At 51.9% G+C, this 26592-nt stretch overlaps 2 protein-coding genes and 1 long non-coding RNA gene across 5 annotated transcripts in view; all 3 read right to left on the reverse strand.

Annotated features, from left to right (window-relative positions):
• Window positions 1-91: 91 nt before the first annotated feature.
• On the reverse strand, window positions 92-5283 carry KIAA1614 (KIAA1614 ortholog). Of its 3 annotated transcripts, XR_008202330.1 has the most exons (11): window positions 5155-5281; window positions 4985-5081; window positions 4550-4900; window positions 4177-4240; window positions 3126-3272; window positions 1758-2897; window positions 1425-1617; window positions 1175-1290; window positions 917-1101; window positions 333-789; window positions 92-209 (listed from the first exon to the last, which is right to left on the reverse strand). XR_008202330.1 is itself a non-coding variant. In XM_052666393.1 (10 exons), exons 1-10 carry the CDS (start codon window positions 5161-5163, stop codon window positions 596-598), a joined length of 2496 nt encoding a protein of 831 aa, XP_052522353.1. In that variant the 5' UTR covers window positions 5164-5281; the 3' UTR covers window positions 236-595. The 3 variants fall into 3 exon arrangements, 2 of the variants coding, with proteins under 2 accessions (XP_052522353.1, XP_052522357.1); XM_052666393.1 differs by lacking the exon at window positions 92-209 and having other exon boundaries at window positions 236-789; XM_052666397.1 differs by lacking the exons at window positions 92-209; window positions 333-789 and having other exon boundaries at window positions 953-1097; window positions 5155-5283.
• Window positions 5284-6142: 859 nt separating this feature from the next.
• XPR1 (xenotropic and polytropic retrovirus receptor 1) overlaps window positions 6143-26592 on the reverse strand; it is a 78767-nt gene continuing 58317 nt past the window's right edge. The window contains exons 10-15 of the mRNA XM_052666089.1: window positions 22127-22292; window positions 20711-20902; window positions 11036-11202; window positions 10437-10576; window positions 9480-9701; window positions 6143-8768 (exon numbers count right to left, since the gene is read on the reverse strand). Coding sequence (XP_052522049.1) covers window positions 8708-8768; window positions 9480-9701; window positions 10437-10576; window positions 11036-11202; window positions 20711-20902; window positions 22127-22292 — 948 coding nt within the window. The 3' untranslated portion in view covers window positions 6143-8707. The remainder of the gene's footprint in view (window positions 8769-9479; window positions 9702-10436; window positions 10577-11035; window positions 11203-20710; window positions 20903-22126; window positions 22293-26592) is intronic.
• On the reverse strand, window positions 24511-26588 carry LOC128072372 (uncharacterized). The gene is made up of 2 exons (XR_008202234.1): window positions 26111-26588; window positions 24511-26052 (listed from the first exon to the last, which is right to left on the reverse strand). It is a non-coding gene; the product is annotated as an uncharacterized LOC128072372 (long non-coding RNA).

The raw sequence follows: 26592 nt of genomic DNA on the forward strand, positions 1-26592 counted from the left end.
TTGGGGGCTCTTTGCCTGTGTGGCACCAGAGTGCAGCAGCTCCATCCCATCAGGAGCAGACAGCACACCCCAGCCTGGGCACCAAGGCAGGAGAAGCTGTGAGACCACCACTGTGAAGGACCCGCAGCCCCCCCCAGCCCCACCTGCTCTGCTCTGCCCCACCCAGGTATCATCCCCGTCCCGAGTGCCACCCGCAGCACGTTCATTACCTACATATACACACAACCACCACCTGTTGTCATTGCACATATACATACATATATATATATATTTACAGTTCTGTGATTTGTTTTTTTCTTTTTGCAGTTTGAAATAATTTAAGAGAAACCCACCAGCTCGTGGGCAGAGGTTTCCAGCTGAGGCAGGGAGAATCCAGGGCCGGAGAGCTGAGATGTCCCCATGCCAGGGGCAGGTCCTTGTCCCACGTTGCCTGCCAGGGTGCCCTGCCGTCCCCATCCCCGCAGGGACCCGTGCATTGCACATAAGCAGGGCAGATCCAGGCCCTTTGTCTTGTTGAAGTCCTTGTTGCACTTCAGCTCCATGCAGGACTCCGGCAGCACCTGCAGACCGCTCCACTCCTCCTGGAGCCGCGCCGCTACCGCCGAGCCGGACGCTGCCTTAGCACACGCAGGGCCAGGCTGTCTGCCTGCAACAGCAGCTCCCGGATGCGTGCCAGCCCCAGGCCCGACACAGCAGCCCCGTTGACCTGCAGGATCTCATCGCCCACCCCCAGCAGCCCCGCGTACAGCTTGGCCGTGCCCGCGTCCGCCATCTCCTGCACGTAGACACCTGCAGACAGAGGTGCAGGCAACTGAGCTGCCAGGTGAGCCGCCAGCGCACAAAACCCGTATGAGTGATGGTCTTCGCTAAGGTCCCTTCCTACTTTAGCTGGTCTACCGTTCCGCGGCCACAGTACCTGTGTCGGGCCGGCCGTGCCCAGAGGTGACCTGGAAGCCGAAGGAGCCGTGTGGTGGCCGTTCTATCTCCAGCAGGCTGGTGCCATCGGGGAACACCTCCACCACACGCCCCACTATGCGCGGCCGGTCGGGTGCACCGATGTCCTCCACGCTCAGCGAGTGCCGTGGCCCCGAGGCTGCCTTCCTGCGGGGAGATGCTGTGAGCCCAGCACTGCACCACCAGGCCAGGGCTAAGCGTGGCTGTGTTCCCATCCCACCTGTCCCCGTCCCCAGGCTGGGACAGCAGGTACGCATTGGCTCGGGGCGCCCTGCCCAGCAGGCTGTGCAGGCTCTGTATGGAAGCGGCTTTTTGGGGCTGGCGGAACGGTGACACCTGGAGAAGTGTGACACGGTGAGACACGTGGCACCAAAACTTTGCGCCCTGCTACGTACACCTCAACCTCCCCAGCCTCCAGAGCCCTCCCAAGCCAACAAAGCCCCATCTCCCCCTTGCAGAGGATGGCTCACCAGTGCCTGCAGCGAGGGCGACCGCTTCACGCTGGGGCCGTTGGGTGCGGGGCCGGGCAGCTGCTCCATGCTGTAGCAGCGGAAGCGACCCAGGCGCTGCCTGGTGCTCTGGCTCAGGCTGCATAGGAGCCGCTTCAGCCCTGAGGATGCCGCATCCCCACTGCCCTTCCGGCTTGTTGCCCGTGCTGGCTCCCTACAGGACAATGCCCAACAGTGTTTAGCAGTAGCTTGCCCCCAAAAACATCCTCACCCTGCTCCAATGTGACTTCTATGTCATGAGGCCAAGCCTGGTGCTGAACCGAGGAGGGATGCTCATAGTCCCTCACCACTCACCCAGGTGTTGCGTTCCCATCGTGCTGTGCCTTGGGCATCCTGGTGGTCTCCCCAGGTTGTGTCCCCAGCCCATGGGGGCGGCTTCCACAGCCCTGTCCATGGGTGTTGTTGCAGTTATTAGTGGACAAGGCACGCAGGGGGCTCCCCGGGAGCCACACAGGGCCACAGGGCCCCCGCCGCTGCCCCGCACCCTTGGGTTGGGGCAAAGTGCTCCCAGCATCAGGCTCTGGACACTGGTGGCTGCTAGCAGGGACACTTGTCCTGCAAGGCACCTGGGAGCAGGCCTTTGTAGTGGTGATGATGGAGGGGGTGTGGGAAGGCCCCGCTGGCCTCGAGGAGGGGACCAGTGGCTCTCCTTTGCCCGCCATCTCACCGGTGTGTCCCCCATCCTGGCTGCCAGCTGTACCCGCTGGTGGGGGACAAAGCGTCCCCGAGCCCCCGGCCACACTCGTGCCCTTCTCCTTTTGCGTTGGGGTGCGGGGGCTGCGGTGGCCACGAGCCCGGGGCTCCCGATGCCCCCGTGGGTGGGGGCTGCGGGGCCGCGGCTCCTCGCTGTCGGTGCGGCAGCCATCGGAGGTGTCGGTGCTCTCCAGTGCCGAGTCCGCCTCATCCCCACGGGCGACGTTCCCGATATAAGTCTCCTTGATCTTCTCAGTGTGAATGCGCTGCCGGGAAGGCAGGATCCAGAGCGGGGACCCCCCAGGACCCAGCGGCCGGGCCTTGGGTTCAGGCTGGGCAGCAGCACCAGGACCCGTGCGCTCCCGTCCCCGTGCCATGGGGCTGCCTTCAGCCGGCACGGCGGCACCGAGCAGGGAGCCGCAGGCCTGGCACTTGCCCCCAGCAGGGACATCACCACCACGGGATTTGGCAGGGCCATCCCCGGGGTGCCCACGGGGCTCTCCACCGCTGCGCTCCAGTGCTGAGCCCAGCACCCGGCGGTGCCGCAGCCGCTCCAGGTAGCGCACCTCAGCGTCGCGGGCCGACTCGTCCTCAAAGCGCACGCGGGACGGGGAGGCTCCCCGTGGCCGCCGGGGCTCCCTGCAGCCCGACTCCCCGCTGGATGAGTCGCTCAGACTGCCGCCCGCCGGGCCCTCCACCTCTCTTGTGGTGACGCTGGGCCTCGGTGTCCCGCTGGGCTCCCTGCAGTGGGGACAGAGGACTGGCGAGCTGCGGGGACAATCCTCCGCCATGGGGTGAGGAGCGTGGCTAACGAGCCCAGCAGCACTGAGTCCACATGACCCCGCGTACGGCCCCTGCGCCGCACCTCCACTGGGGCGGTCATGCATACCAAAAGGGAGCAGGGGTCAGGACTCAGTCACAGGGTAGGAGCTGGATGTGGGGCGGGATGTGGCACGGCGCAGGGCTCACCTGGGGTGCGCGGCGGTGGGCAGCAGCAGGAGGTCGTGGCTGGCACGCAGCGGGTTGGTGCGAGCCTTCATGCGGGCGCGCTGCAGCAGCTGCTTGGCCTGCTCATGGCGTGGGCTCAGCTCGAGCTCCTGCCCGGGAACAAAGGCCCTGCAGGGAAGGATTAGCAAAAAATAACACGGATTAAAAGTGGTTTAGCAGTGACGGGGCTGCTCTGCGGGGAGAAAGCGGCGCCTGGCTTGCAGGCACTGGGGACACCCCTGCAGGCAGCCCCAGAGATGTCGCACTGCAGTAGCAGCAATTTAGGGGGCTCGGCAACAAGCCTGGGGCCATGACCTGCACCAGGGACATCCCAGAGGCATGTGAGCAAACCGAAGCGGGTGCTGCCCCAGCCCTGCAGCTTTGGGCTGTGCTCAGCCCCATTCCTCTATCCACGTGCACAGGGGTTCCCTGCCCTAGGGGGAACCCACAACCGTGCACGGCCCCATTCCTGCACTGCCCTCCTCCCCCCGTTGGCTGCAGCCCTAATCCTCCTGATTAAAATAATCAGCTCGGCAATCACTTTGGGGATCCTCGCCCCAGCCTGCCCACAGCTGGATAGCATAGGTATGCTATGCCCCATGCCAAACTGTGGGGAGCCACTGCCATGAACCTCAATTTTGGCTTCCCCGAGGCATCCCACCTGTGCCCACCAGCACCAACTGAGCCTCAGATGCCAGAATAACGGAAAACTGATCATTGCCATGTAAGTGCTTCCACTCCAAATTGTCCCCAGACCTCCTCCATGCTGCCCCCAGCATTGCTGCTGCAGCCCCTCTCTCCCGACCATCCCTCCTCATATTTTTAGCCCCACTGCTGAGGTTTATCATTAGGCCAATGAGATTATGCATTCCTACCACCCGTAAGCTCTTAAGCACTGGGGAGACATTTCTGTCCCACTCCTCTCTCCTGTCAGAGACACCTGGCACCAGCTCTGCTCTGTCCCCTCACGGTACCCCAGCGCCCCATTCGTCTCAGACCCGTTTGTCCCCAGTTGAAGCATTTGAAGTCCTACCTGCATCCCTCAGCATCCTGCAGTGAGACCCCTGAGTCCCAGTCGCCATCACTTGCTGGCACCTCTGGAATGGGAGAAAAGGGAAGGCATCGCTGGGAGCTCCCAGCCTCACACCAACTGCCTTTGGGGCCAATTCTCCAAAGCATGTTTTGCCATCTGAGAGCCCAGGAAATGGGCACAAGACCCCAGGGCTGTGGGGATGCAGACTGGAGAGTCATAGAGTCATAGATCTATTGAATGGCATAGGTGGGAATAGGTGGAATGGCAAAGCCCTCCCAGCCCTCCCCCACCGCAGACCGGCTGCCCAGGGCCCACCTCCATAGGAGAGGTCCCCACAGAGACCTGAAGTGACAGCAGAGGCCCAGGCACGCACCGTGCATCCCCAGCACCTCGTGCAGCAGCTGCCGGTTCCTCTCCACCCTCTCAGCCAAGGACAGTGGCTCCGGGCCCTCCGTCACCTCCTTGCCAGCAGAGACCAGAGGGGGAGAGCCCCCCAGCCCCCCCCGCTCCCCCCACGATGCAGTGCCATCCAGCAGCCCATCAGTCAGGTACGTGCGGAGCTGCACCCGCTGTTCCTCAGCTCCAGCCTTCCCCTTGCGGGCACGGGCCTTCTTGGGCGAGGGCCGCTCGGCTCCACGCTTCTCCTTCAGCGCCTTCACTTTGCCCTCCAGCACGGCGTGGGGGCCCCGGGGGGGCTCTGCGGGACGGGGCCCCTCCATGTGCCCTGGGAGGAGAAAGTGCATGAGGGCAGCCCGCCTGTGGCCTATGTGGCCGTCCCCAAGTGATGCCAAGCCCTCAGAGCACAAACCCTGCATGGAAGCGTCTTCCCGACGGCACCGATAAAGCCCACCGTGCCCCGCGCGGCCCAGCAGCCTCTCATCCCCTCCCAGGGAGCCCGCAATGTGCTGGGGACGAGAAACACCCCTCCGTCACAGTGGGCCCCCACAGAGCCAGGACAGCCACGAGGGCAGGGCTTACCCCGAGCATCGGGAGAGGGCCGGGATGGAGGGAGAAGAAAGCGGAAGAGGGGAAGGAAGCATAGGGAGGAAATTAAAAAAAAAGCAGCAAATCCCAGCCACTCCAGCCCCGCCGGAGCTCCGCCGCTTGGCTGGGCTGCTGGCTGCGGCCGGCCCTGCCTCCCGCCCGGCCTCCCCCTCCTCCTCCTCCACCCGCTCCATGGCAGGGCTCCCAGCCAAACCCAGCGCAGATGCTGACACCCGAGCTGGAGGCGGCCACGGGGCCACCGCGGTCACACGCAGCCCAGGGGACACCGGGGACACGGCGCACCCAGAGCGGTGCCAAGGCCACCCATGGGACGCCCTCTGGTTGTGCAAACAAAGGGCCCCCACGCACCCCAAGAGCGCTCCCCCATCCCCGAGCGCCCCATGGTTCTTCTCCGGCATCTTTCACCCACAGTGCTGGAGCATCCCATGCGCATCACCCACACATCCTGGCTCTTCTTGCTTGCTCCCAGGCTGAACCCCACAGCCGTGCCCTCACCCCAAAGCCCAGCAGCCCCCAGGGCGTACCCCTCCCTGCACAGCCTCATCCCACCGCCGGGACCTCGATCCCCCCACACTGGGCAGCACTTACCTGCAGGCACGGGACACGCTGGGGAGCTGCAGGGCCCATGGGCGAGGCGGTCCCGCTGCACGCTGCGGCTTTTGCTATTCATCATTGGTTTCATAATCCCGGGACCCGGAGGAAATCGCTGGGATTATGAAATTGTTTTAATCCCCCACCCCCCAGCTCCGGCCCCCACCAGCACGAGAAAGCGCCGTTATCTTCTTAAATCAGCCCCAGCAGGGCAGGGGCATCGCAATTTCCGGTGGCAGCACCGCAAATCCCACTGGGGAGCTGCCAGGCCCTACAGCCCCACGGCGTGGATTTGGGGACCCGGTGGGTGCAGCCCTACAGCACAGAGGGGGGGAAGGCGGGCGCAGAGCAGCGACAAACGAGCGTCAGGTCATTGGAAAACAAAGAGCTTGTAATAATGAAAAAAAGGACAGATTGAGTAACCAATCACTTTTTCCTCTTAAAAACACAATCACAGTAACTTTGCTTTTATACAACCACCTAGGAACTAGGAAACAGTATCACATTGTGCATTTTTTTTTTTTTTTTCTTTTTCTTTTTTAAAACCTACTTATCAAGAAGGGTTATTCCACACTTCAGAAATGATATCCATTTGGGAAGGAAAGAGGAGACAGCTAACAGCGCAGTCACAGTACACCATGAGTCCAAGCAAGCGGCAAGTCTTTGTCCTCACCTTTTCCACTTAGCCAGAGAGAAGAGTGGAGAAGGGGATAGCAAAAGAGAAAGGAAGAAAGCAAGCACCCACAGAGGACTAATCACACTCCATAATTACTTTGGACATCTACAGGTCGGGGCGGCAGAACCATGAGACCAACGTGGCAGGGATGGGGAGGGGCCGGGGCGTTCTGCAGCCCCAATACCGAGAGGATGAGGCCGTGGTTGGACACCAAAGGGTGCCAGCAGCCCTCTCCTCTCCTCCTCCCACAGACCTGCCTTTCTCCAGTGGTGTTCCCAGGGCCAGGCTAACCCTCCAGCAGCAGTGAGGCCAGCTGTGGGCGGCACGGTTGCCGCAAGGATCATCCGCTCTTCCCCTAGGAGCCCCAAACCCTCTTTTCCAAGGAGACAAAACAACCCGGAATCACCTTCTGGAATAAGAACTGAAGTTAAAGGGAAGCTGAAGGCAGCAGCTCACTGCGCCTGTGTGCACGGTGCCACATCGTGCGGGCACCCACCGCAGCTGAAGGCCCCTGCAGACATCAGTTCGCCCAGCCCATTGCCAACCTCCATCCCAATCCATGCTGCTGCGATGGCTGCAGGTTCCACAGGGCTGGTTTGGGAGGAATGTGCCCTCCTGATTTCTCTGAGGCCGCCGGCAGGTTGGGAGCTCCCTGCCAAAGGGAATGGTGCTTTATTCTGAGAGATAATTGTTGCCAGCTGCAGCACACCGCCTCCCCTTTTTGCTTATTTCTTCTGGCAGCAAAGGCAGAAACAAAAATAAAGGGAAGGGAAGGAGCCAGGAAGGAGAAAGGCTTTCCATAAGGCTTTGAGAAACTACACAGCAAGAAACTGACTGCTTGCAGCCTGCAGTTCCCAACCTGCAGCACCAACCTTGCTCTGGCACAGGTCCACCACCACTTTGTTTTAACCTATTCCAAGTGAAAAGAAGAGAACTGAGTTTCCTTCCTCAGATCCTCCGGGCGAAAAGCACAGCGGGTAAAATCAGAGCAAATGCAAGGCAGCAGTCAGGGGAGAAGCCGTGCTACCAGCCCAGGGCAAAAGAACAGAACCCAGGATGTGACAGCAGGGATTCCTGCAATCCCATCGCTGAAACCAGACGGGAGCCAACAGACAGCAGGGCAAGGATGCAATGAGCAGAGCCCACCTCCTGCTGGCAGCCCAACACACCTCCGGCAGGACCTGTCGTGTGCTGCCTCTGCTGCAGGAGGAGAGAGCAAGGCACACTGCTGCTCCTACCTACAGGGCTCAGCTAAAGGTGATTAAGACTTTGAAATCCAGCGTGAGATCCGGATGATGATGCTGGAAGGCTCTGCCTCGAGCTGCTCACACTGGAGCAGGACCCAGCCCTCCCTTACAGCAGGCAGTGTGACGATGTGTGCTGCTGTCACACAGCAAGCCAGCCTTCAGCTGCCGCCACAGCAGTGCTGGGAGTGGGAGCAGCAACCCAAAGTCAGGAAGAGAAGCTTTGGTTTCAACTAAAGCTGAAAAGAAAGCAAGCAATCAAAGGGAAACAGGTGCACAACCCCACGACCCTGCACATCTCCATCCACATTCCTGGGTTCGCGTCACCGGTACAACCTTCATTGCACAGGACTCAAAAGCACTCTCAGATGGTTGTTAGGTTCCATAAATTATGTGAGAACTATACGTAACACATACATCACATTTCCCAAAAAAAGAAATATATATGATAAGAAAAGTTACATCAAATTAAAAAGTAGCTTCATGAATGAAGGTACTGCTCTAAGTGCACTTTCCCTGCAAGTGCAGCCAGTGCCTCAGCGCTGGATATGAAGAAAAAAAATAAAATAAAACCAAAAATAATCAGATTTAAAAACTTAAGTCCGGTTTCAACCAGTCAAAACCGGGCCAAGCAGAAACAGAGGGCGTTCTCGGCACTGTCCCAAATGGGAGTCCCTATGATGCTTCTTTATCCAGACAGGTGTGTATGTCCTTGTTGAGACTGTAAACAATCCTTCTTTCCTGAACTGTCCTCTTTATTGGCAAAAGAAAGTAAAATGTTTTATTTTGTGTTTGTTTGTTTGTTAAAATAGGACATCAAAATTAACGCAGAAGAAAAGAAACAAAACACAGTGAGCTTGTTGGAGTCCATAGGATCTGGTCTGGAAGAGCTCGGAAAATGTGTTCAGTGTTTTCTCCTGTTTGCAGCTGGAACTGTACCAGAGATTGGGTTACTTGGGGAAGAGGGGAGCAGAACGAGAAAACAAAGGATGCTGAATAAGAGATCGTGGCTGCTTCATGTGTTCACTTCTTTTGCTAGGTCCTCTATCAATACCTTCGTGTCAGAAGACTTGGACCTGGGAAGAAACACAAACAGAAAACTCTCATCAGGGAGCTGAGGCTGCTGCTTCCTCCTCCCACCCCCTCCCAGGAAGCGATGAAACAGGAAGATGCTCTGCAGCCATTACTGCACAATGCTCCCTGCATGTCCAGGTTGCCCAAGGAGGTTGTGGACACCCCATCCCTGCAGGCATTCAAAGCCAGGCTGGATGTGGCAGCCTGGTCTGATGGTTGGCAACCCTGCACATAGCAGGGGGTTGGAACTAGATGAGCATTGTGGTCCTTTTCAACCCAGGCCATTCTGTGATTCTATGATTCTGTGCTTTCTCACCCCAGGAGCTGCTCTCTTGGCCAAGGGCTCTGGAGCTGTGCTTGGGGGGAAGAAGTGACGCTCAGACACCAAAGCATCCTGCAACGCTTGGAGCGCAGGCACAGCAGCAAAGATGCACAGCCAGCAGAGCCTGGGATGCAAAATGGGGGAATATTTTGGGTGTAAGAATGAGGGGTGGAAAGAAAAACCCGCATGGGTTTGGATATGGGAGGGGAAGGGGTCTGAGATCTCACGTGACATCTCATGAAAGGATAAGTGAAATCTTGGGGCGGCCAGAAGCCCGGAAACAGGGGAAGAGCCTGTCTCACGTTTGGACGCACTGCTACCAGCGCAGGAGGGGCAGTTTTGTAAAGGGTACTGCCTTCACAGCAGCTCCATGAGGAGAGGCCGAACGTACTGTGAAGCCAGGCGAGGTCTGCGCAAGGATATGCTCTGGCTGCGCTTCCACTGCTTGTTCTTGCGGCGGTTCCGCACGCCGTCCTCCTGGTCCATCATCTGATCCAACAGCGTCAGGTCGTCGGCGTTGAGCGGTGCCACGGAGATGTCCCTGACGGCACGGAACTCACCACAGTTGTTCAGGTGCTCGTTTTCCAGACGGAAGAAGTTCCAGACAAACCTCCTGGGTGGAGGAGAAGAAGAGAGATTTATTGACGCCGTTCCGCTTTTATAGGCGCCGCTGTGTTTGGTGAAGCGCTGATCCGTGAGCCTGGGCGGCGCTGACTGCTCCCACTGATCACAAAGTGCCTCTGGGAACGTGCTTGGAGTACGCAGGAATGGCAAACTACTACCAGCAGCACCTGCTGTGACATCTCCCAGCCCCTCAGGGAACAAACAGGCTGGCAGGCTCACTCATTGTCCTAATGATGACAGCCCGAGTCTGCAGGCATTACAAGAGGAAGGAAAAACATATGGCAACCTCTGCCACGTACACGAGTGAAGTTTGGCTGCACAGATTATTCATATGGGGGTCTGCAGCAAGAGCACGAGGGTGTAAAGAGCTCTGGAACCCCGCAGGGCAATGGGGCAGGCTGCAAATTGGTGGAAAGGAGCAGGAATCTGGGAATAATTGTAAACATGAAATTAAGGGAAATATCAAATGCTTCTGCCAATGATACAGTTTTAAGGTGAAACTTGGTAATAACACATCCTTTGAGATTAGATCCAGCAGCTGCAGAGGGAATGGTAAAGGCAGCCAAAGACCCAGCCCCACATTGCTGCAGTGTTCCTCAGCACCCTGCTCAGAGTAAGTGCCTCTCCTCCCAGTTCAGAGTCCAAAGAGCAAGAGGCTTCAGGCTTCCCACTCTGCTGATGTTTTGCAAGCAATTGGAAATCCAAACAAGCTCCTCAGCCTTACCTAAAAACCTCAAGTGGGGCAAACACAGTAGAAATGATATCCCCAGCATGTGGAAAGATCTGCATGGAAGTGAGGGAGATCTGGATGGTCCAGGCAAAGCGCAGGATCACGTCCTCAACAATGGCACAATAGTAGTATGCCTGGAACACAAGATACAGTTGGGACAGGTCAGCAAGAAGGCCTTCAGGAAGAAGCAGGCCTGCGTGCTTCAACTTTTAAATCAGCTTTGTTGCTTGCACACAGACTGCCTGCGCAATACAACGCACACAGTAACACATCCCCTTCATTCCTGGGGAAGAGACCCTGCCAGTCATCTACTCAAAGCACTGCACAGTTGTGCCAAAGTCTGTTTTTAAATTGTCTTACGTTTGCATCACTTCTCATTGTAGATACAAGCATCCTGGTGCAGAGGCAGCAGAGAGAGAATTTGCTCCTCATACAAAGCACCGCCAGCAGCATGTCTTTGAAACAAACTCTGCTGCTGGAACATCCTCATGCCCAGCATGCAGGGGGCACAAAGCAGCCAACTGCAACGTGCAGCTGAAACAAATTGAAATGCATTTTGGTACAACAGCAGAAGCCACCTCTAACATACTCACTTTCTGTGGGTAGACAATTCCTTCTCGAAGAAAGGTATTTTCACCAGCATTTTTGTCAAAGAGACCCCAGTCCATCTTCAGGTCCCAGATGAGGGTGTAGCAAGAGCTGATGAAATAGAAGATAATCCACAGGTAGAAGAACACTTGGGTGTCGCTGTGGTTTTTAGCTGCAAAAGAGAAGAACAGCACACTTCTGTACAACCTGAAGTGGACTGCTTCTTTAAAAAGCCTACTTAAACCTCAGCCAACGTCTTGCACTGGGAACGCAGACGTGCAGTACAACGTTCATTTTCGTGGCAGATGAGGCAGGCTTGTTGTCATCCTCAGTCTGGACAGCAGGGGGAAGCTGAGGGCCGCATTTCACAAAGGACACGGGCTGTACAAAGGAAAAGCAAGGAGGCAACGAGGAGGATTTCGTAAGAGCACGGCTTAGTTTGCAAAAACGCCAACAGCAAATGAGTCCCCTAACAACCTGAAAGAAGACGGACGGCATGGGAATCCCACAGGCTGCTTCAGAACAGGGGAAAACAACGGGGCCGTTTGCTCTCTCCTTCCCTTTTTAGCACTCTGACATAAACGTACGGCAGCCATCCGATAAAATTAATGGAGGTGAAAATGAGGGGCATCGTGTAAGAGCACGCTCTCCCCATTATGCCTTCCAGGCTCCCTGGACACGAAGTGCAGGATATAGGTCAAATACACACGCTTGTTCTCTTTTCAAAACACATCCCCTAAAGCAAACCTATTAAAACCATTTATGCAGCCAAGCTTCCAATCAGCAGGGGAAAAGGACAAGAGATTCACTTGAGCTGTGCAGGTCTCCCCAGCCTGCCTGCTGTCACACAGGGCCAGCAGTGGTGCACTCACCCTCATCTCCCTGCTGCCTGGTGGCACCCAGGGCAGCTCTGACCCCGCTGCCACATGGATGTCCTGCACCATATGGGCTCCAATGCCACGTTTCCAAGTGCTGCTGGCACAAAACAGGGGCTCAGGTGATGCTTGAGGCTTATCAATTAGCAACCAACTGCAAGACGTTGTCCTCCCCCAGCAGCTCCTTCACTAGGTTTTTTCATTGGGAAAAACAGACAGCTGCTGATGTGCAGTGACCCAGACTCTAAGGCTGTGCCCTCCTACATTATTTTTGGCTCGCAACATCTCCACATTCAGTTCCCCTACCAGATCCTAAATGATCATTCCAAGAGGCAGCTAAGGTGTTAAGTGCTTTCCAACATCTAAAACGCTCCAAACTACCCCACAGGCTTCAGGCTCCCCACAGGGGCTTAGGCTTGAAGGTTGGGTCAGGCTGTTTGGTTTGTTTTTAAGAACAGAATTCAAACAAACTGGAGCTCTGCACCTTCAGGGAGACCTAGAAGGCAGTGCTGAGGGTTACATCCATGGCAGTGCCCTGCAGCACTGAAGAGCAGCCAAGTGGCATTAATGGGACATCCTCCATTCATGGAGGGGATGGACCCAGACCATCCTAGGCAGGTCATCCCACCCACAATCCCCCCACTGGCTCCTGTATTCTCTCTCACCCACCATCCTGCAGCGCACTCAGCTCCTGAAAAACTTCATTACAAAACCAAATCCACTCTCTGGCAGAATGCTCTCATCAGAACAAGCCTATTGCCTTCAGCCTTGGCCACTGAGTCCCATCCTTTAATCACTTACCTTCTTTTTCCTCCTGCCTGCGATTCTGTTTGATACCTTCCTTCCTCCTGGCCTCATTGGTATTCAGCCGGCACACAGAAATATGTTACTGCTCCAGGCAAGCAATTATATCTCAATCTCCACTGGCTGGTCCTAGTGGCCTCTTCAGCACTGCTCAAGGGGGTAGAAAATCAAGGCATCTGCATTCTGCCCAGAGGCTCCATCTACCGCCTGCCAGTTTTTGAGGAGCAATACATTGCCGTGTGTATGTACCACGTCAGGGTCTATTTCAACACGAGCTGCTTCATCCTATTTTCATTTTGTTTAATGATGCGCTAGAAACCACCAGATCCACCACCAGACAGTCTTGGGATGACTGGTAGAAGTGCACTGGACTCCTGGTAGATCTCAACACCTCTGAGAGGGGAAAGAGACTGAAGCTCATCGTGCCACGGGCTGCAGAAAACCCTCTGCAGCAGAGCTGGCAGTCAGAGAAGTGAGGTCCTTTGTGCTGCCGCCCAGCAACACCCCAAGCTACAAAGCTGTTCCAAGCAGCACATGCGTGAGGAAACACCGTCAGCACAAAACTGCAACACGCGAAGCTGTAGGCACAGCTTCAGCTCCTCTTGCAGGGGGTCTATTTTGGTGTGTTCTAATGAGCACGTCTGCAACCTGGAGGTGCAGGGCTGTGTCAGAGGCTACTTGAGTTCAGTGTCTTGCTGCAGCACCCGTGGCACCTCCACTTGCTGCAGAGATGAGGGGCAGCTGCACGCCGCCAGGGCCACTTGCAACCTTCACTGCAGGATTTCCATTAGCATCCTCAGCTTCCCCTGTAAAAGGCAATCCCAGTGGGTACCCTGCACAAACACGCCTGCAAATTGCCCCAGAAGGTCACAGGGATAAATAATGGAAGGCTTCAACCTTTGAACTGAAGCTGTGAATGGCCACAGAGCAGGAAAACAGCCATGGGCACGTGTAGCAACTGAATTTACTGCCTGCAAAAACTGCTGATAGACAAATATATTCGATACCAACAGCAGCCACGGGGGAAAACAGTTTCTGACATGCATTCTGAGAGAGTAATACTGTGCAGAAATTATAGCCCCTTCCAAACACAGGCAAGAGAAAAGTCGCTTTCCATCAAAGATAGACAGCAAATACTATTCCAAACGCAGTTAATATTGACTTTACTTCCAAAGAATACTATCTGTTTACCCTGCTGAATTATTCTGGGGAATGTAAACACTATATAGTATTCAACACAGGAAAAAAAAAATAAAAATCAATGCCATGTATTATTGAAGACCTGGATAAGAGCACAGCAGCCCTCGATAAGCACTCGGTGTGTCAGCCACCACTGCCAGCTGCAGGCTTTGCTGATGGCAGAAGCTGTGATAAAAGCTGTCAGAAGTCTGAGGTTATCAGGAAACACAGCCAGGTGAGCCCTGCTGCACGATGCCAATCTGACTGTGTGGAGCAGTTCCACCTCCAGCATGAATTAGAAGCTTCTTGATCAAGGCTTGCCAAACACAGGCTCCTTTAATGGCAAGCCATTCAGCCCCAGATGAGGTGGAACGCAAAGGAAAGAAATCCATATTTACAGCGTGCCCAGTGGGAATTGTTAGCACACTGAGCACATAGCCAGGTGGGCTGTGAGCGATGTGCTCCTCAACTCCACCCCAGCACACAGAGGGAGGATGAGACAGCCAGAAGTGACTTACCTACAAGAGAAGAGCCGTCGGATGGCATCCCAAAGCACGTGCCTGCTACCACCTTATGGCTTGAAGCCAAGTCTCACCGAGCCCTCAGTGACTCTAACTATGAAGGAAGGAAGGGCAGTAGTGCTCCCCCAAGCAGCGGGGATCTCTACTTAATGCTGATCGATGGCAGAGACACGATGGTGGGCTTAGTGCAGCAAAAAGGCAAACAGCCCTGAGGAGCACAAGCAGGACTCACTGTGAGCTGACAGGCTTTGCCAAATACCAACCACTTCCTAAGAACAACCTTCCCTTAGATTTTGCAAACCTCTGCTACTGCCTCAGGGCGCAATTTAAAGTAAAGCATCAGGAGATAGCACTGAAGAGCTGTCAGGAGGCAAGCTCTAATTTCTTCTCCTATTTAAATCCTGCATTTGCAGAACGGGGAAATCCCCAAATCCTGTTTTGCCTAAATAAATATATACATTCTGCTGATTTACACTGGGTTGTGTAGGACAATATAACTGTGCCTAACTTTGAATCACCATATCATAGAATCACAGAATGGCCTGGGTTGAAAAGGACCACAGTGCTCATCTAGTTCCAACCCTGTGCTATGTGCAGGGTCGCCAGCCACCAGACCAGGCTGCCCAGAGCCACATCCAGCCTGGATTAGCACTCTCATGGATAAGCATTCTTTTTGTTACGGAGATACATGATTTAATTGCAAGCTGGAGGAAGCACACCATTCCCTGCTGACAGATTGGATTCCTCTCCCAGTGTCATCTCTCACGTCTGAGAAGTGTTACCGGGGGGTGTTTAACTGAGAAGGATGGGGCTTCCAATGCAATCATTTGCCAGCAGACTCACTAATAAGAATAGCTGAATTCACTGTCAAAAATAAATGCTGTGGTCTAATCTAGGGATTCATAGAAACATTAAGGTTGGAAAAGACCACTAAGATCATTTAGCCCAACCATCCACCATACCCACTGACGATGTCCCTGACCAAAAACAAAATAAACCAACGGTGACTTATTGCACCTCCCAGGTTCCTGCAGCCACACAGAAGCCCAGGTTGGCACAGCCTTGGAAGGTAAACCGGTAGGCCATCCCTTTTACTTACACCTTACTCATCAGTGCTCTCGCTTCTCCAGTCACGTTAAGCTGGGACCAGATGGATGATTCACTGCCTGGTAGGGTGCCGAGGTGCCTCTCCCCCACAGCCCGGCTGCTGGCACCACCAAGCATCCCACTTGACATTTAGAGGCCTACAAAGAATTGGAAAATGTCCCTGCGGGATTTCACACCTCATTTGTGCTGACACTCAGGGTGCAGAGGCAGCTCCCAATCCCACTGCCTATAAACGCGTGTCACCAGGCACAGGGCTCCCTCGGGGGGTGACTCCCCCTCCATCCACAGCATCACCTGGAGCCATAGGCGAGCAATTAGAGCCAACCAGCTGGCATGGGAAGCCAGGCTGGCTCTGGGACGGGGTCAGAGGCCGGGTTGGAAATGTTTGCCCCGTGGCAATGCCTCACATACTCTGCTAATGACGCTGCCACCGCTCTGCCGGAAAAAAGGATCAGAAAGACTGGCTAATGAACACAACTCATTACTGAGGGCCTCCTGGGCATGGGATGACAGGGTTTCAGACCAGAAGTCGTCCTAGCTCACAGCAATGTGACAGACATTGCACATTTTGGCTCCAAATAATCACCCTGATGGAGCTGCTGGTATGCTGTGCTAAGGCAAGCAGCAGGAAGGCAGCCACTTAGGAAAGAAGACAGTTAATCCCATTACAAAGTTTGTTTTACTTCAAGAGGTCAATCTAAGCTTTCTACAAGGCTCTTGTGACACCTAAATCAAACCATCTGGCTTGCCACAGTGCTGACAGCTGTTCCAACACAGAGAAAGAGAGATCTTGTACCGACATGCAAGGAATAACAAAGGCAACAGGGTCTCACAAATACTATGGTTCCACCCTGCCATATAAAAAAAAAAGGCCCTTTTTAACTAAAAATTTGCACTTGACTCTAAGCATCCTTTTATTTTGCTTTGCTAGTTTCTCCCCACCCGTTTCACTACCACAGGATGACAGCGTGACTGGGTTGGAAGGGACCTCAGAGATCACCAAGCTCCACTCTGCCATGGGCTGCCTGTCCCCCAGTTCAGGTTGCCCAGGGCCCATCCATGTCCAGGGGCACCTCCAGGGATGGGGCACCACAGCTCTGGGCAGCAGTGCCAGCTCCTCACCACTCTCTCAGTGGTAAGTTCCCTTGACATCTAATCTAAATCTCCTTTCCTTTCATTTAAAGCTATTCCCTCTTGCTTTATCACTCTCTACTAGTGTAAAAAGATATCTCCCTCTTGTTTATGAGGTATTGCTATTTTCTGCACCAAAGTCTGACTTGTTTAATTCATTTTAGCCCCAGCTCTCACGTTGCCTCGCTCATCTCCTGCTGCAGCCATTCAGGATCACAGTTAATTACCATTCCACCTATCTGCAAATTCTCTCCACAGGGGTTACATCCTGCAGTTTCTAACACGGTGCCAACAAGCCATAAGTGACGCCCCAACTAAGCCACCAGTACTTTGGCAGGTAGAGGATGGCAGAGTTAAGACACAGCCAGGTATCCTCTGATACAGCTCCCAGTAGCACCCAGTGTGCCCACCATCCCCTCACCTGGAAGCCACAGCTGTGCAGCGCTAGGACAGACCCAGAGAGAAACAGTGACCCGTTCCAATGCAAAGTGAGCTGCACCATTCGGTGTCAAGCCTGGCAGCAACCTTAACAACTGTGATGAATGAGGAGTGGGAAACAGACCTGCAGTCTTCCACTGGGTTTCCACACAGCAGCACATTTCCCATTCATCTTCATCTGTTCAGGCCTGCTTGAAGCTCTCTATGAGTAAGAGATGGTCCAACACCTTCATGCAGAAGCCCATTAATCTCGGGATGACTGCTGCCTCATCGGGTCATATCTCTATTCCTCGGTAAGGCAGCAAGCTTCACAGGTTTCAGCTTAAAAAAAGCAAGTTACAGGGGACAGGGCTGCTGCTCTGCTGCACTGCAGCCAGCACATGCTGCAGTTGCTAGGTAGCTTAGAGTTACAGATAGGCCTCATTTGCCTGTGCAAACATATCCCGGAGGACTATATTTACAGAACACGGCCTTTGCTTCCCATTCCTTTGAGCGATACAAAAATACTGAGAATTCTTCCATTGGGAGCTTAGCAACAGATGCCCTTTGGTTCCTGCTGTCTTCCCTGAAATGTGCTTGTGTTTGTGAGCTGGCAGCAGGGCGGGCAGCTCGAGTCACTGCTCACTGCTCCTGCTCTCTGTGAGGGGCTCGCATTTGAGCGGCACTAATGTAGGAGATGATAGCTTGGAGGGGGCTCTGCAAAACAAGCTTCATTCCAGGACAACGAGAGCACCAGTCTGAGAGAGGACTAACTATGTGTATCTGGTACCTTGGATCTAACAGCACAGCACAAAGAGCAGAGCAAGTTGCATTTGGAATCCAAACCCTAAAGAGAAAAATCACTTTTCTAACCAGAATTGTGCACTGCACAAGGGGTTATTAAACTGCAGTCCTCTGGGGAAACTGAGTCAAGAGCCTGCTGGGGGGAACCTTTGCTCTAGCAGCCACAGATAAAGCAGTATCACATCGGCACGTGACAGTTATTCATAACAAAGTGGCATCTGTACATTTGTTTGGCTCCAGTTGTTTTCAACGAGTGTATGAAAATCCAGCCAAACAGTGCCATGTAAGTGCATTCCAGGTGAATTAGTTGGATTTTAATGCTGACAAACCCTCCTAACCACACAGCCCATCTCCACGCAGCTGGCAGACGTGAGAAAACCTAAAGAACAACTACAAATTATTCGCTGTTCTAACACAGAGGAGGAAGACAACCCTCCCCAGAGGGCCACGATGTTCCTCGGGACTCCCAGGGAGAACTGCCTGGTGTACATTACCTGACCTCCCAAGAAAAGGCCACAAATTACCCTCTTCTCCTGGCAGCTGAAAGCTCTCATTCCAGACTTATAAGTCATAGACTTGCAAACAGAGGCATGAAAAACTGTTTAAATAAAACTCTTGTTAAAACAGCAATTAACAGGTTCGTTACTAACTGTCATTTAGAACAGGTCTAAGTAGCAAGGATTTTTACCCGTTTGACACCTGTCTGGGGCAGCGTTGGTGTTCTGAGCAGCAAACATCCATAGCCCCTAATAGTTGTTTTGTAAATAAGAGACCAGTGTTTGCCTCTGCTATACTTAGGCAGACAGAAAGCGTGGGGGAGCAGCGCTTCTACTTCCAACAGCAACATGGTGAACACTTGCTAAGAGTCCATCTGACTCCAAGTTTAGAGAAGGGGAAACGCATGCAAAGAACACAGATACAATTCCAGCAGATCTGAACAGAATTAAGAAGGTCCAAGGGCGCGTTTCTGGCAGCGGGGGCATACGGCCAACAGCACTGACAAGACGTAGCAAGGTCTTCAGGCAGTGCTCACAAAACCACTGCCAGTCCGGGCGCAGTGACATTTGCAGAAGCTGTGAGATGTGTCATTTCTAAATGCCACGAAGCTCCCAAATTTTTATTTGCTTTTGTATGACACCTACAGCTATGCACTACCAGCTGCCACTAAGAAGAGAACGGGACAGAGCAAAGCTGGGAGTCACCGAGGTCTCAGGCACTGGAAAGAGCCTGGGCTGGGCTCATAAACACCTCGTTACAGTCCACTGCCTGCCAGTTGTGTGCAGGGGCAGGCACCAGTTGTGTGTGGCAGCAATGAGAACAAGGGTCAGAGCATTGGCATGGATGCAAACCTCTTGGGGAGTAGGAAAAGGTCAAGTCCTTCCACAGGATGTTTACCCAGATGCTGGCTTTCCTCCTGTCCCAAACCTACCCCAGCCTTCCCACAGGGGGCTCTTCCACAGCAGCCCCACGGGAGGCAGAAGCATCTCTCAGCCTCCTAAAGGTAGGCACTATATATAAACCATACCAGCACTGACCACAGCCAGGCAATCTCTACGTGTCTCATCTCACAGCATAGCAGCTGAGACTAACAGAGTGCAGGGCTGGAAGAAAAGGGCAGCCGGGTGGCACCAAGCAACTTACAATGGGAGCAAGCCCTGTGGGGGAGCAGCAGGAGGGGATGCACGAGGAGCAAGGTGAAGAGCTCTGACAGCATCCATCACCACTGCTGCCACACTGGGTTTGTACCATTAAGATGCAAAGCTTGGCAAATGTTACGTGCATGGCTCCAGAACCACTGGCCACAGAAAGGTTTCTAATAACCCTGCTTCCTCACCCACAACCAGCATGGGAACTAGGAGCATACATCCAACCCTTTTCCCTGCCTTGCCACAATCATATTTCAGGATAAGCAATAGCTCATGAGCATGTGTAGCTGTTAATTCCAGGAGATAAAGGAGGCGTATATTTTAAAATACAAGAATACAGCTTTGAGGACTTGAGAACAATGAGAGGCAGGGTGACTGCCTGAAGTGCAGAAACGAAAAGCTTTTTCCTTCAGAGCAAGAAGCAGAATCAAGTAATTGTCGTTTCCAGGGAGATGGGGAACTTGGGGATCAGAGCTCAATCTGCAGTTAAATGGATTGGAAACAACTCCCTGCCAGCTGCAGAAAAAAACATGGATAAAAACACACAGGAAAATCCAGAGAGGGCGTTTTCCCAGCACTGTGCACATCTCCCTGTGTTTAGGGATGACAGACAAGCTGCAACTGTTCATGAATGCCAAGGCAAAAGTATTTCCTACATTCTCCCTCTCCTTAGACGTCTCCCACCCAACCTCCCATCACAGCAAGAACTGACAGGTATTCCAGTTTCCTCCTTTAGAGCAGGTATGCAAAAAATACTTCAAGTATTATTTTGAAGTATTTACTTTTTACCAGCTAGGCAGCCCTTTGACTTTCCACTGAGATGTTTCACAGATGCTGGAAGGCCAAAGTCTACATTTGAAAGGGAAGCCAATCCTAAGTTTTTCCCCATGGAAGAGGAAAACCCCATGACTTAGCCCAGGATGCTCTCATTCAACAGAAAAAGAACTGGTGAGACATATCTGCCCACCAGAGCTGTGCACGTAAATATTGACCACTCCTCAACAGCAGAGTCACCAACGAAAAACCAGCTCAGCACCACGACACAATGCTTAAACATAAAGAACCAATACTGCGTTTTCACACTGCAATCACTCGAACTTGGTAAGAAAGTGGCTGAGGTGGTCTTCAGCATCCCTTCTAGAGTGTGACCTGATGAGCACACTGATGGGCAAATGGCCTTCCAACAGAACCAGTACCTTTATGAGTGCTGTAGAGGGCTGCAAATGTCACCACAAAGAAGGTGGTGGAATATTTTCCAGCGTTAACCAGATGAAAGGCCCGTTTGTTATCGCGGTACCGGCGCAGGCACTGGATGAATCGCAACCAAGCAGGGATGCACTGGACAACTGCTCTCACTCCGTAGGAGTAGCTGTAACAAATCTGATCATCTGCAAGAAAAAAGTGTCAGAGATACAGAGTCAGTAACTTTTAACCTTTCTTGCATGTGAAAAAAACGTTACCATTTATTTATTTCCATCTTTGAAAGGTGGAGCAAAGCATGAACACAGATCGAACAACTAGGGTGAGAGGCAACTATGCAAACACAGCACCATGTCACACAGGAAGCCTGAAGTCCTCTTGTTAAGGAAACAACCAAGAAAATCCCAGCTCTAACTACAACCTCCCAAGCATACCATATTTTTCTGCAGTCTTGCTCAGCACATTTAAAATAAATGTTTGTTTCTTACTCAAACTAATGGAGACAGCTTCATTAGCTGATAGTTATTCTGAAGCACTTTATTCCAGGGTTTGGAGGACTAGTCATTATCCACACAGTTATTTTATAACTTGTTTTGGTTTTTGGTTTTGTTGAATAAGACAAATACGTAGTTAATTCCAACACTGTCATAAATGGAAGATAAAGATCAGACAGATTGGAAAAACAAAGTGTATGCTGATGCTTATTGAAGCATGCTGCAATCTCTCTTAGCAAGTGTCAAAACCATCAGACAACACAATTTGCCAGCAGTCACTGCTTAAAATGGAAAGAACACAGCCTAATGCAGTAGGAGCCAGGTATGGCTTTGCCACTGGGAAGGCCAAAGTCAAAATTCACACATCAGCTCTGTGACTTCCCTGGCTAGAAAGGAGAGAGGCAGAGCACGCACCGCCCTGCTCTTATAGCATCAAATGTGACAAATAAGGACTTCTGAGGAAGTTTCTCAGTCCTCTCTTGCTTCAGGCTATGCTGATGGAGTCTTTAAGAACCAGGCTACAGCACTGAAAGCTGTGGTTAACGACCTCAACTCATTTTCGTGCTAAGCAACAGCAACAGGCTAAAAGCAAATACGTGGTTAAACCACTGAAATGAAACAACGCCAGGAAAATCGTTTTGTCTTTCCAATCAATAAGTGCTCTAACATCCTCTGATGAATGTGCAAGTCAGGCCAAACGACTGGGTTAGGAAACGAGCACTGATGTGAAATTCCATTTCTCTGGATGGAAGCAAGAAACGGGAGAATCTCTCCAATGCCAAGCTTACAAGAAAGGCCAGTTATTTCAGTTCCGTGTCATTGGTTGGCCTCTTCAAATCTGCTGCTTAAGAAGCTGCCTTGCTTGGTATTTTTCAGGTCATTCTGACAGCACTCACAAAGCTGTCAGCATTTCTCTACCTGTATTTGCCAGAAGCCCATCACTGTCCGTCCACTGAACCTCGAAGCTGTAGAAGCAAATCATGTATTCCAGATCCATGAGTATTACAACCAGGCTGTTGAGCTGATCAGCCAGCCAGAAATCTGCGAAGCCCACCTTGTGGAAGGGAGCGGTGAACACTCGAAACTGTTGAAAGAAAAAGGAATAATTTGTGTGACATATTAGCAAAGACCCATCTGCAGCAGCAGAACATCACAGCGTCGAACAAATACGGGAATTAAACAAAAATATTTGCAGATTTGTTGCTGATCTTTTGCTCCTGCTGAAAAAAAGAAAGATAATTGTCTCCCTATTTCAAGTACAAATAAAATTCCTGCTTCCAGACATCTAATTCTCCTCCTGTGCTTAACTATTCATCCTCTCCAAGTTTTCATTTTCCCAACCAAGCTCGCAGTCTCTGTGTAAGAGCTCTTCCCAGTGCTCCTCATGCTGACCAGGCACTTCTGGCACTTTCTTTCAGCCACACGTTACCTTAACTTCGTTACCTTACCTTCACACTTAATATCAGTCAGATAAGAGACCCATAACTTGGCCCTTAATCTGACCATGTCTCAGTGTACTTAACTGTTCTCTGGCGCTCACAGTTGTACCAGTGAGTACCGTTATTCAGCTGGATCTCCCAAACCCTCCAGCACCAAGGAGTTAAACAGAGAGCAGAGGAGATCCTATTAAGTGTCAGTTAAACTCCCTCTTCATCCCAGTCCACTTTCCCTCTAAGCCTCAACAGCAGTTTTGCTACATTCAAACCAGCCAGCTTTCATGGTCCATTACCTTCGATTACAACTCTCTCTACCCAGTTAGTTATAGCTACTAACGGCCAATTTCTCAAAGAGACAGCCCCAGCACCACCCTGTAGTTGAGAGATTTATGAACCTTTAAATTAATGAAAGCACAGGCTAACAATGATCTTTTATACTGCTCTCCTTATTAACCTAAATGATACACCATTATGGAAACCCAGGAAAGGACTGACACAACCCCACCTGGGCTAGTAATGCCAATTTAAGGTTCTATATTTCGAAGCCAAGGAAGGGATCAAGACTTTGAGGCATTAAATAGCAGATAGAGACCTTGACCCAGAAAGCTCCCATGCTCAGGTAGGACAGCACTTATTACAAAGGCTTGAGTGTGAGGGATGGCTGCTCTCAAAGCAGCCCTGGCGTGGAAGCACTGCTGCAGAGATCAGAGAAGGTGCAGCAGCCCTCTTTCTCATACAGACCATCCCCCCTTTTACGAGCAACCCCTTATGCCATCTGATTACCTTTACTCATAGAATTTTATTTTTTCCTAACAGTTTAACACACACAACATCCTTATCTCCAAATTGGAGTCCTATGGATTTGGATGGTGGACCATCCAGTGGATAAACAATCAGTTGGGTGGTTGCAGCCAGAGGGTTGTGGTCAATGGTTCTGTGCCCAGGTGGAGGTTGGTGACTCCAGGGGAACCTGGAGCTCTTCAGCATCTTTATCAATGGCATTCACAGAGGAATTGAGTGCACCTTCAGCAAATTTGCACCAAGCTGCACAGTGCAATTCAAGCAGCAGAAGGAAGGGAAGCCATCCAGAGGGACCTGGACAGGCTCAAAAAAGTGGGTCCGTGAGAATCTAAAGAGGCTCAGCAAGGCCAAGAGCAAGGTGCTGCACTTGGGGCAGGGCAATCCCAGACACGTGTACAGACTTGGAGAAGAACTCATTGAGAGCCCTGCTGAGGAGGACTTGGGGGTCCTGGTGGACAGAAAGATGGACACGAGGCAGCAGTGTGCTCTTGCAGCCTGGAAGGCCATCAGCTCCTGGGCTGCATCAGCAGAGGGGTGGCACAGGGCAGGGAGGGGACTGTCCTCCTCTGCACTGCCCTCATGACGTTCCCTTTTGGAGTACTGTGTTCACATCTGGGGCCCATAGCAGAAGAAAGATGATCTTGAAGGTCTCCTCCAACCCGAGCCATTCTCTGATTCTTTGATTAATGAGAGACACTTGGACACTAGGTGATGACAGCACAGAACTTTTAAGAGAGCAGAAGCTTTCCACCTAAAGGTTAGAGCAGACAAGGAGTCGCAGATATGCAGATGGCCCAGCTAAGGCCCTGCTATCGCCATCCACAATCCCCACAGACAGGAGCTGCTGTTTGAACTCCTCTAACCCCCCCAAAAAGCTCCCATTTCTGACCAGGGCTGCTGCACGCCTCCCCAGGCCCAAGACAGCTGTAGAGCAGGGACCAGAGAGTGTTGGCACATCCCCATTCCACAAGCAGATCCACCTTTCCCAGCTAGGGAATCTGCAAAACCCTCAGCTGAAGATGAGTCCTAAGAATAAAGCAATAACAGCCAAGAGTCCAACTTCAGTTTCAAGCCATTGGTTGCAATTATATTTCAGCAGTTCCACAATCCAAGCGCAAACTTTCTGGTGCTGATCACTGCAGTTTCAAGCCAGTGCTGAGACAGCAGATGCTTGAGCTGAAGACTTCCCTAGATTTTCACCTCATGCTGCTCTGCTCCCTGCAGTTGCTTCCCCATTTCAGCTCCCTGCAGAAAGGCCGGTATGGAGATGCTATGCCATGCTCTGCACTCTGATCTGATTCCTCTTGGTGAGCTGCTTCCCTCAGCCTACACAAATGCATGCAGCACGCTCCTCTCCTGGAAGCAGAGGCAAAGAACGTTCACGTCAGCAGGGTGCCACGCAGGCAAGAAAGAAGGGATTAAACTCCCTACAGGCTGAATCATTTTTTCACCCAGAGGAAGATCAAGAAGTGACCTGCAGTCCATCAGGGATTATCAACACAGATCCTGCTCATGAGCACCAACAAGCAGCCAGTGAGCACAGGTGGATGCAGAAAGCTTCCTCACTCCATCAGGAAATGCTGTAAAACACTGACACATCCTCCTGATTTGTTTCTAGAAAAATCAGAGGTGCCAATAATGCACAGCTACACCCGATACACCAGGCTGCATTTCTGCCAGAGATGAAGCATAGCAAGTGTGAGAAGAAAATGCTCCTTGAGTCAGAGTTTGTGTGAAAAGCAGAGTTCTAAGAACTGCACTATTCACACCTCCTTTCACCCAGATAGCTGCTGGTGAGAGAAGAAATAAAATACGCAATAAAAACTGCATGAGATAAAAATTAGAGAAGCTTCACAGCTACACTGAGTGGTTTTGTCTGGTCTCTTTTCTCCCCTTCCCCCTTCTGCATGACACACAGAAGAATTTCGTGATCTTCTACCATTACAGCAATCTTGCATTTTGATGAAGCTTTTCTCCCCAGGAGACCTTGGGATGAATTGGCTTCCACATACATCTGTGTTGCAGGCTGCAGCAAGGTCTAGAGATGGAGCAGGCTCTGGGAACTAACCACAGCTACTAACAGTTCTGTGAAGACTGAGGATCTTACCCTGTGAAGATATTAGGGTAAATTAGCACAGAGATTGCTTACAGTCAGATCACTGGCTGTACTTTTCCTGGCACCGAGGGACAGCAGGAAGACTAATGAGGCTTGGGACTAAAGGAACATTTGTGAGAGGTGGCTGAATGCTGGAAGGCACAGGAGGAGAAACCAAAATAGCTGTAACTTAGCAAATCAAATAACAGGGCTAAAGAGGTTAACTACTTGCATGTATACCTGCACGCACACACTTAAAGCATGACTCTACATTTCATCTTTGCCATGCTCCAGACAAAGTTAATTGTCTTAATTGGCACTAAAATGATTGTACGAATAATGTCAGCCAGCCCAATTCCCCTCTCAGAGTAGTTCCAGCAAGAACAAGATATCAAGGGAACCAAAGTGACTGAGGTTAATTTAAAAGGGCCTGCAGGGTGGGGGCAAATATGCGAAACTGCCATTTTGGAAGAAACTGATGAGCCATCCAACGAGTTCTATTGGACTCCCACCTGCAACTGGTACATCAAAGTAGCATGGATATCTACTACTTGTTATTTACCAGACCACCTGCAACTGGTACATCAAAGTAGCATGGATATCTACTACTGGTTATTTACCAGACTTAACTTACCAAGAAAACAGTAGCTGGGTCTAAAATAAGGTCTTCTAAGAACATAAAAGACTTGCTGGAAACAGTAACCTGGAAGCAGTAACCTTTGCAAAGATTCCCTCTCCAGTAAACCCAGCAATGCCCAGCTGGGTCAAGGACTAGCTACATCAAGGGACATGCTACATACAGCTGTATACATGAAGATTAACTAGTAACTACCTGCAATATGAAGATAACAACAGTAGAGGCAAACAGAAATAGCAAGTAATAAGTTGCAGTAATTATTTATCAGGTCTGCTCTGTGCATACATAGGTACAATGGTAAAATATCCCTCTGTACTGAAGATTACTGATGCTTGCACATATTTCAACTGCTACAGCTTAGCCACAGCTTTTTAATCTTTTAATTATCTATTTTATATTTTATATTTTGAGACTT

Source organism: Tympanuchus pallidicinctus, unplaced genomic scaffold, assembly GCF_026119805.1.
Source record: "Tympanuchus pallidicinctus isolate F22 unplaced genomic scaffold, pur_lepc_1.0 scaffold7, whole genome shotgun sequence".
Taxonomy (NCBI): Eukaryota; Metazoa; Chordata; class Aves; order Galliformes; family Phasianidae; genus Tympanuchus; species Tympanuchus pallidicinctus.

What these genes read in the sequence shown, in the direction of transcription:
- KIAA1614 (XM_052666393.1), bottom strand. An exon ending in GGAAGACGCTTCCATGCAGG is followed by an intron (nt 4,901 to 4,984) that starts GTTTGTGCTCTG and finishes TTCTCCTCCCAG; the next exon opens with GGCACATGGAGGGGCCCCGT. An exon ending in CCCACCGCCGCGCACCCCAG is followed by an intron (nt 2,898 to 3,125) that starts GTGAGCCCTGCG and finishes TCCCCACTGCAG; the next exon opens with GGAGCCCAGCGGGACACCGA.